The sequence below is a fragment of the Pangasianodon hypophthalmus genome, chromosome 19, assembly GCF_027358585.1.
Source record: "Pangasianodon hypophthalmus isolate fPanHyp1 chromosome 19, fPanHyp1.pri, whole genome shotgun sequence".
NCBI classification, from domain to species: domain Eukaryota; kingdom Metazoa; phylum Chordata; class Actinopteri; order Siluriformes; family Pangasiidae; genus Pangasianodon; species Pangasianodon hypophthalmus.
This window is the reverse complement of record NC_069728.1, coordinates 4,627,699-4,637,045: the sequence shown is the minus strand read 5'-3', so window position 1 is coordinate 4,637,045 and position 9,347 is coordinate 4,627,699. Positions and strand designations below refer to the sequence as shown.

At 36.7% G+C, this 9,347-nt stretch overlaps 1 protein-coding gene across 2 annotated transcripts; it reads right to left on the bottom strand.

Annotated features, from left to right (window-relative positions):
* Nucleotides 1–397: 397 nt before the first annotated feature.
* On the bottom strand, nucleotides 398–8,817 carry nmu (neuromedin U). Of its 2 annotated transcripts, XM_053242245.1 has the most exons (9): nucleotides 8,488–8,817; nucleotides 6,906–6,961; nucleotides 6,286–6,333; nucleotides 6,041–6,100; nucleotides 5,817–5,846; nucleotides 5,470–5,517; nucleotides 2,558–2,632; nucleotides 972–1,016; nucleotides 398–759 (listed from the first exon to the last, which is right to left on the bottom strand). In XM_053242245.1, exons 1-9 carry the CDS (start codon nucleotides 8,615–8,617, stop codon nucleotides 724–726), a joined length of 528 nt encoding a protein of 175 aa, XP_053098220.1. In that variant the 5' UTR covers nucleotides 8,618–8,817; the 3' UTR covers nucleotides 398–723. The 2 variants fall into 2 exon arrangements, with proteins under 2 accessions (XP_053098220.1, XP_034169731.2); XM_034313840.2 differs by lacking the exon at nucleotides 5,470–5,517 and having other exon boundaries at nucleotides 8,488–8,808.
* Nucleotides 8,818–9,347: the final 530 nt, after the last annotated feature.

The window sequence follows — 9,347 nt, the reverse complement described above, 5'->3', positions numbered from 1 at the left end:
ATAGACCACATTCATTTCTGGTTTAAAGCCGAATAAAATTAAAAAAAAAAAAAACAGATACCGATATTTTGATCACTAAAGAGATTATTAAGGTGCTAAGTGGCTGTGGTGCCAGAGCACATTTTAGACTCATGTCAATCAGTACAGTGACATCTTTTTACACCATCCTGAAGTCCTGAATATACACTGAAGACCTAAACATGAATAAAAACAAAACACCATAGATTTAATTGAAAGTATGGTTTCAGATTGTTTTGGCAGAGAAAGAAAGAGAGAGAGAGATTCAGCAAAAGCACAGGTCACTCAAAATCACACTACTACAATGAGAACATTGCAGAATGACTTTAATTTAAAAGACACAACATGGTTACACAATTAGGACCTGTGGACCAAAAAAAAAAAAAAAAAAAAAAACCCAAAAAGATTTTTATTTGAATTCTCTATGTACATTCAATATCACTATACACCACGGAGGGGTGACAAGCAGGACAGGTGCCTCGGGTTTTCTGGTTCTCTATCAAGGCTAATCAGCTGCTCCACAGGAAAAGCACCATGTTGTGATACAAAGACAAAATGGCTAAGCTCAGAGAGAGTTTTAGACCAGAACATACAGGTTAAGAGAAGTTGTCTAGGAGGCCACTGTTCAATTTGTTTATGAGGGTGTAAGTGGCGTTGGGTACTTTTTCTTTTTTTATTCTCTGTTTTTTTATGTTTTTTTAATCTTTACACATATTCTGTAGATCGTCTCCCATTACGTGGCTGCAAAATGAAAAAAGAGTCTCATAAATAACTCTAGATTAAGTATGTACTCTCAAGCACATAAACCAATTGCTGTAACACAACTTAAAGTTACGTTTGCATCATTTGATTGTCTTATGCAAAGAGACTTACAGAAGTTTCCACAAAAAAAAGTCGTTTTTTTTTTTTCGTGGTAATACATGAAGAACAAGTGAGTGATCATTTATACCTACCCGATATAAGAAGTATCCTCTGCTCTGGATCGTGCGTGGGGTCTCCTGTACACAAAGAGCACTGTGTTAGATATACATAACCTGAAACATGGCCAGTTTTCAATAAAATATATCCTTACTAATCATCCAGCCAAACTCCTGCTGGAAGTGTTTTAAGTTTCTAATGCAGTTAGAGTCGTAGAAGAAAATGAACTAAACGACTCAATGAATCAGGAACATAATACACAATATCAGCGCCTCACTGGTTTCAGATGATCCAGAGATGCCGTCATTCTAAAAACAGAAGACTGGGATTCTAGTTCTTTTGGCTGAACTGTGGGAGACATCTAGCATTCTCCATGATCTATCTCCTTCAGCATCACCTAATCTGTTTCAGCAGTGCCAACTGATAGCTGATGTCTTTCCATATCTGGACCCATAAACCCATAAAGACAGATTAACATTTTTCACTGAATATTAGAATGTAGAAAACCTGGACATGGCATTAAAATGTTTGTAAGGTTTTGGATATAAACTGTATCTACTAAAGCAAGGCAGGATCTTTACAACGTCGACTTTTTTTTTTTTTTAATCCCAAGAATTGTGCTCCAAAAAACCATTTATAACCACAATGTTTATTGTGGAAGCTATTATATGAGACCACAGGTGAACATCCTCAAAATGTTTTAAGAGTACAAGCTGCTTTACATGCCCGCTGATGCTTCAGTATCTGTGCTGTACAGTGCTGGTCAGTGCAGATAATTTTAGTCGATAATAACCAGGCGAATGGAAAAGAACAGCTAATGCCGCTAATTTTGAGGCAAACTGCAACATTTATGCTTGGGAAGGGATGAGAGTAAGCAGAAACAAACGCAAGTGCACCACCACACACTCCCACACACACACACACACACACGCTCAATCTTTTATAGGTGTAAAACGGAAAACATTTGGGATGACTTTTACGGTAAAGTATGCAAAAGACTTAAGATATTTACTTTGAGACCAAAATGAACACATTAGCATGTATCATCCTGAATCCCAACAGATTCTATGACAATCACACAAATGTCATGCGTACACAACATTAATGTAACAACTAATGAGCAAGAGAAATGCCTCAGAGATGTGACCTAATTAAATGAATCATTATGGCAAATGTGAATCATAACGTATTAAATGAGGATGCAATTTCCTTTTAAATCGTTTAGAATGATGTCACCTGCAGCTCATAATAAAAAAAAAAAAAAACAGCAAACAAACCATTACACGATATGACATGCTAAGTTACAGTAAAAATCAGTGGATGTTACAGCACTGGTTAATTATAGTAGTAGTGTGTAACTCCATCATTACTCTTGCGCGATAAGATGTAATGTTGAAGTGTCAATGACGGCAACGCAATTACATCTATCTAAGAGATGTAATTGCATGGTTGTGAAGGCTCAACACAGCGGAAGTGGAGAACAGCGAGAGAGAGAGAGAGAGAGAGAGAGAGAGAGAGATAGGAGATCTCTTTAAGAGGATGAGATCATTCCCCTGTCTGTTAATGTAGTCCTAGTAACAGTACAAGCGATATGAAGAGGAAGCATGCACAGGATACATACATGTGATGCTACTCTTCTGCGTCTTCTGCTGTGGAGCTGCGGTATGAGCTGCAGGAGAGGGTGGAACACAGTGGACTGACATATACGCACACACACACACACACACACAGGGACACAAAGAGAGATGACAACCATGAACAACTGCCAGAAGAATTAGGGTGTGGATTGCAAAGAGGACAGAGGATTGAGCACACACATACACACACACACACACACACACACACAGACGCACACACGCACGCACATGCATCAGCACTTCTCCTAATCCAATACCCAAAAGAAATAATTTAATAATAAAAGTCAAAGCTGGCCTTGAAGTCACATGATCATCGTAGCAGAGGGGTTTGTGTGTTTTGGTGATAGGGCAGTTTTTGGAGCACTTGAAAAAAAATGTAACATTTAAGTCTTTTTTTCCGACTCTATGTATTTCTCAGTAGGACCAGGGTAGCTCCACTAAATTATAATAATAATGTACACTGTGATCACCATGTAATGCGTCAGTGCAGAATTTTTACAGCCCTAAATGACATACACATACACAAAAACATCCATAGTCTCTTACACAGAGTGCAGCAAAAACACGCTCTCACAAATGCCATGCAAAAGTATGTTCTCTGTGCCAACACCACACACACACACACACACACACACACACACAAACAAACAAACACACATACATACACACATATCCCAAAAGACAGTCAGTGCAGTCCAACTGACATAATTAAAGCCTTCGCAAGGGGTAAAGCCTCTGCTATAGTGTTCAATCATTTCATTAAAGTGAAAAAAAAAAAAAAGGATCAACTGATGAACACTTTGCTTTCCAGATTCTTTGCAGTATTCTAACTTTGGGAAAATGGCAGCACATTTGGGTTTATCCACAAATGTAGCTCAAGTATAACTTTTTAATTTTGAAGTTTTCATTTAATAATTGTACATTCTATCTAGTAGCTATAGGTGCATCAGCTGGTCCCTTAAAAAACCCTTTATTTCTGCGGTGATTCATCTAATGTTAGATAGCTGATAATGCGTTCATGTCATGTTGAAAATACAGTGATTGTGCGACTGGGGATTCTACCCAGAGCTGTTCACCTCTTCAGAAATGATTTCTTTGTATAAGGGTCATTATACCAAATTAGTGCCTTTTAAATCCCTGAAGCAAACTTTGATATGATTTCTGAAAAAAAATGTTTAAAACATCTACATCTAAAATAAAATCTCTTAGAAATAATAGTGCATTTTCTATTAAAACAGTTTCTATGAGCTGAGTGATTTTTAAGTAGATGGTATTCAAGCAATTTTTCAAAAAAAAAAAAAAAACCAGGGATATTCATTCAAACTGTAATAGAAATAAAAGTAATTCCACTATGAATAATATAAAAGTTCAGTAGTTATTGTATTTGTTATAATTAGACAGAGGTACATCCCTGCTCTGATTAAAAAAAAAATCTTCTCTTAAAAAAGTAATAGATTCTTTTATTAAGCCTTGGGAGGAAGTAGGAAATGGTATCATTTTCTTCAAGCAAATTAGTGTTCCAGTTTTATTTGTCTTATTATTATTATTTTTTATTATGCGTAATAAAACGTTTTAATTGAAGAATGCACGTAAACTTTAACAACACGAACATGAAGAGTTATGGCATGAAGAGATATAGGCCAGAAATGTCAACTCTAACAATTATGGAAAGACATTTTCAAATTATAACGTCGGAATAAATGTTGTAGATGTAAGTAAGAATAATCAAACACTAATAAAGGTAAAAGAAAATTCTAATTAAATTTGCAGATCCTAATGTGTAAGAGAATGCTAGTCGCATTACATATTATTATTATTCATGAATGGGCAGACTTATACATGTTTTATAGACATGTATAGAGTTAAATCTTGACATTATAACTCTAACTACTTTTAATGCTGCCTTTTGGGCTTTTGGACATTTTAGAGTTTACAGAGATGCCGGAAATGTATAATGAGCGGAATTCCAACATGTCATGGACACTCGATAAAGCTCGTTAGACTCCAAATGATTTAGTACCAGACTGTAATTATTTATGAAACTCGGTTTTGTTCAAAAGCATGTCAGTGAATCTACATGATGTTTAAGTGCGTGTTGGATTTTGGGAAACTGTTATTTTTGCCTATTCTGAAAGGAATCATTTGGAGTCCACTGTCAAAAGTACAGACTTTGCAAGACATAGGAACTAGGTTAGGGCATTGCAATCATCACCTTAAAATGAAAGTGTGTCTGTCTAAGACAGAAATGGATGTATGTACCATATAAAACTCCTGCTAATTGTATCACATTACCATTCTGAAAATTCTAGAGTTACACACTTACATATACCTGTGCTAGTCTGAGGATGTCAGTTTTCATGTAAACTAACTGTGTAGTACAACAGACATGCAAACCAGCATGCAAGTATGTATAAATGTATAAAATAATTTCATGCATAATTTTAAAACTGTCACGAGAGAAAGTTTGCAGGAAAACTGTCAAAAAAATGAAAAGTATGACAAACTGTAATGAATAATGTAAGAGCTTGCTAATGAACAAAAACGCTTCCTTTTTTGAAAGAAATCGTCTTATTTCTACATCTTTTGTTTAGCTCATTTTTTTCCTATCCATCTGTAACTTTCCTATCCATCTGTAACTCAGGTAACTCACATACTCCATGCAAGAGAGCCACACAAAGTAAGCGTCAGATTTACAGAGGGGAAGTGATGCTCATTATTCTTTATCCCTGAGCATGTGAATATATATATATGTGTGCACTGTCTTACTGCCTTACACATAATAATAATATGCAGCTGGAAGTGTAAACAAACACTGTGCAACTTAGCAGTATAGTGACAAGTAAGCAGCAGGCCAAAGACTAAAGGAGAGAAAAAAGAGCTCTTAAAAACAACGTACCGTCTCATCAGGCAATCCAGTATTCGGCTTAGTGTAATGAAATAAAAACTACGTAAACGCACATTAAAACAAACACGTTCACGTCGAGACAAGTGCAAAGACGCACCAAAGGATGTATATGTACAAAAAGAGCAAAAAAGAGGCACACTCAAACGTACATAAAAATACAAGTATGCACGCGTAAAAGGACATATAACAGGTACAGGTACACAAACACATGGTTACAGGACCACACAGAAATAGAAAAAAAGGTGGAGGTTATGATGCTGTTAGACTGTAATTTGAGAAATCAGTGAATGTGAATGTGTGTGTGTGTGTGTATGTATGTGTGTGTGTAGGATCTTTACCCTTTTTGTTGTTTCTCGAGCTGCCAGCTCCTGTATATATACAAACACAGTCAAACTTCACCTCAACTATGTCGTCCACAGATCTGTTTTCTTAAGGCAATGTTTTCAGTAGACTAGCTGCATGCTACTGGCTACAGTATGTGGGTTAATGTACAAAATATTTTATATAAGCAAAGCTCATAAGATAATATTCAGTGATATAATTTAAACATGAAAGACTTTACCTGAGATTTCTGCAACACACCCTGCATCAAGTCACACAGATCCCACAGTGTGTCCAGTGTCTGAAGGAGAAGCGTAAGGTTATAGACAGTTTAATTGCATAGTTTTCATGCAAATGGATCATTTCAGGCTAACAGGGATGCTTTCCAAGGACTCCGAAGCTTTATCCGGAGCCAAAGTGCCCTAAACAAAATGTTTATTTGCAACATTAAGACCCGCAGCCTTGTATAAAGAAAGCCTCACTCACCCTGAGGGGTCGTTCTTCAGAAAGGAGGGATGAGCATGCGTTATCTATCTGTGGGACAGGATACAGGAGGTAAACGGCACTTTTCTGTTAAACCCACTTGAATGTTTTCCATGTTCAAAATTCAGGCATCAACCAATAACCCCAACATTTTATAAATACACTGTGAGTCATAAGCATTAAACTATGCACTGAACAGTATTTCCACATTATGGGGTGAGATAAGAATGTTTTGACCACCGTTCCTCTCTCTCTCTCTCTCTCTCTCTCTCTCTCTCTCTCTCTGTTCCTTATAATTTATTAGCAATTCTGTAGTCACTCATTTCCCCCGATTTCACATGAACACAGTAAGCAGAGGTAAGTCATTAAATAAGTACCGTCCCTGGATTTGAGTCACAGCATGTTTTACAATCTTTAAAACAAGATCAAAATGTATTGTTATTGTGAATTCAGAAAGGAAGTTATTAAAGGAAATATTAAAGGAAAAAATGGGGGAGGAATAATGAGGGAAATAATAAGATTATAATAATCTTATATAATATATTATATAATAATCTATATAATAATAATATCTTCAACATGTGTGCTTATGTATGATATATGAGTGAATGGATGGTTCCTACCTGGTTTAGTAGCTTGTCATTCTCTGTAGTGGATAGATCTAGGAACACTGGAGCACCTTGGAACACACACACACACACACACACACACACACACACATACACACACATGTTTGTCTCACTATTCTTGTGAGGACCTAAATCCAATCCCTACCTTAACCTCAACAACCAAAAGGAAACTGTTTGGCTCTTTTAGTTTTCGGGTTTTTTGTTTTATTTTGTTTTTGTTTTGTTTTTCTAATAAAGAATGCAGTTTTTTTTGTTTTGTTTTGTTTTGTTTTTTGCTCTTTCTTTGGGATTAAAAAAGTAGATGTATGCATGGGGACCAGCCAAATGTCCCCATAAGGTCAAAACCTACATGTTTTTATTGCATGTTTTTATATCTTGTTTTTATATCCTTGTCCCCACAAAGATATCCGACAGTGTTGGATTTGGGGGACATTTGGTCCTCACCATGATATAAAAACATGCAACTAACAAAAACTGGTAATCATTTTCTCAATCAAATTGCACTTAATTCATTTTAAAAGTTTGGCTTTGGATAGTGAGTTGGTTCTTGAAGTAATAGAAAAAAGTAATAGGTATTGTTTTCACTCTTGTATGGCTTTATTCTACACATAGTTTTATGTCACTGAAGTTGGAGTGACAAAAAAATCCTCTCTACAGCAAAGAGCAAGAGTTTTGTAAATGCTTTTCAGACCATTGTTAAGTTCTGCATGGTAACTTCAGGAGATTATTTCCCACTGAACAGCACACAGGCGCACAACTCACCCCTACACACTGAACACAGTGTTTACACAAACCCAGGAAAGCTTAGGCAAATAATGCAATAGTCCATTTAGTGCTATAGGTGATAATTCAGCACTCAGAAGTGTGTGTTCACAAGAGATGTAACTGAAAACCCAGAACGCCAATCTGCGCTCATAAAGAAAAACCTGTCTTCTTTAATGTTAGTTTAAAGTCGACTGCACAAACAGTTTACCCTCTAACTGAAAAATCAGTATACTGCCTATATGTCTGAATTCTGAGACAGAATTGTACACACTAAAATACTTCCACTGTGCAGTGTTTTGTTATTTCTACACTGCAGTCCTGTTTCATATAATATTTTATCAATGGATTTTTCTTTTTTTTTACTCATCCAAGGGCGTGTATCTAACTCTACGCCCAAAAAGAATGTTTTACACTGATCATATTCTGTCTCTAAATTGACTGCTAGTCTTTTATGCTAATACAAACATTGTTTATTTTGAATACATGTGTATTTTAATGAGCTGAAATGCGCCACGCAGTAGCGGTCAGGACTGACTGTGGAGTAACAGCCACAAATGACTCTCTTTTCGTAGCCTATCACTTGTTGCTTGCACTTCAGTCTCTCTGCTATAAGACTTTATCACTTCACTGGTCTTGAAGAGTTGTTTTAATGCCACGATTACTCGTTTTCAGCGCACTACAGAAGCCCGGTCTCTCCAATTACGCACGGACTCTCCATTACGCGCGCGCGCTTCTATCCATAAAGAAAGAGTGTAAATGAATATAAGAAGCATGCAGTGTGGAATGAAGAGGAGATAAACAGTATATATACCTGTGCAAGGCGGTAAGGCTGAGATGAGCAGAAGGGCGAGTGCGAGGCTTGTGCTGTGTGAAGGACTCATTGCGCCGCTGCTGCCGCTTGCGCCTTCCCAGGCTCCTTTGCGCCACTGGATGGTCTTCATGGATCCTCCCGCACTGATTCCGCAACCCCGCAGGTCCTCGTGCTTCGGGCACGTTTTCTTTCTGACTTTCTCTCGCTTCCGACTGAAGGATTTGAAGGCTTGAGGTCACACCCTTTACCGCAGCCTGCATCAAGAGATCTGCGTCACGAGGCCACGCAAACTTGCAATTATCTCTTTACGTGAGATGGAGTTGTGATGTCTCTGTTGTGTTTTTTTTTTTCGATGATTAATTCGCCTTATTTTAGTAATCACAGGGAATATATTTTTTTAAACTAACCCATATACACTGCAAATGCCTTATAAGATCAATTGTGCGTTAAGCTCAATGAGCGCACCTTTATAATTCAAAAGTAGTAAATGTACATACAAGACATACTAAATACCACTTTAAGTATTGTAACCATAAAAAAATACAAATGATCCTGCAATTTATGCACTGGTTTTGCCATCTGAAACTTTACCATAAGACACAGATGTGTGGAATAGTGTAAGGATAAGATAACGTGCCTTACAATAGCCAGTGTAATAGTCTAAGATATTAAATATATTAATAGATATCTAGCCTAATATTATTACTTAAGAATATAGTAGGCCTAGATCTGTTCGGAATTATACACTCTTATATTTCAGACTATTATATACAAATCTGCTGTTATGTAAATCTGCTTCCATGCACCAATAAATAAAAGTAAATTGTTGGTGATACAGAGGTGATGTACAGCCCCACACT

Bases quoted from the DNA above. Each gene is read 5' to 3' on its own strand.
- nmu (XM_053242245.1), bottom strand. From the start codon at position 8,617: ATGAAGACCATCCAGTGGCGCAAAGGAGCCTGGGAAGGCGCAAGCGGC. The intron at 6,334-6,905 runs GTAGGAACCATC...CCTGTCCCACAG, and splicing joins ATGACAAGCTACTAAACCAG to ATAGATAACGCATGCTCATC. The intron at 5,518-5,816 runs GTAAAGATCCTA...GCGTTTACGTAG, and splicing joins CTCGAGAAACAACAAAAAGG to TTTTTATTTCATTACACTAA.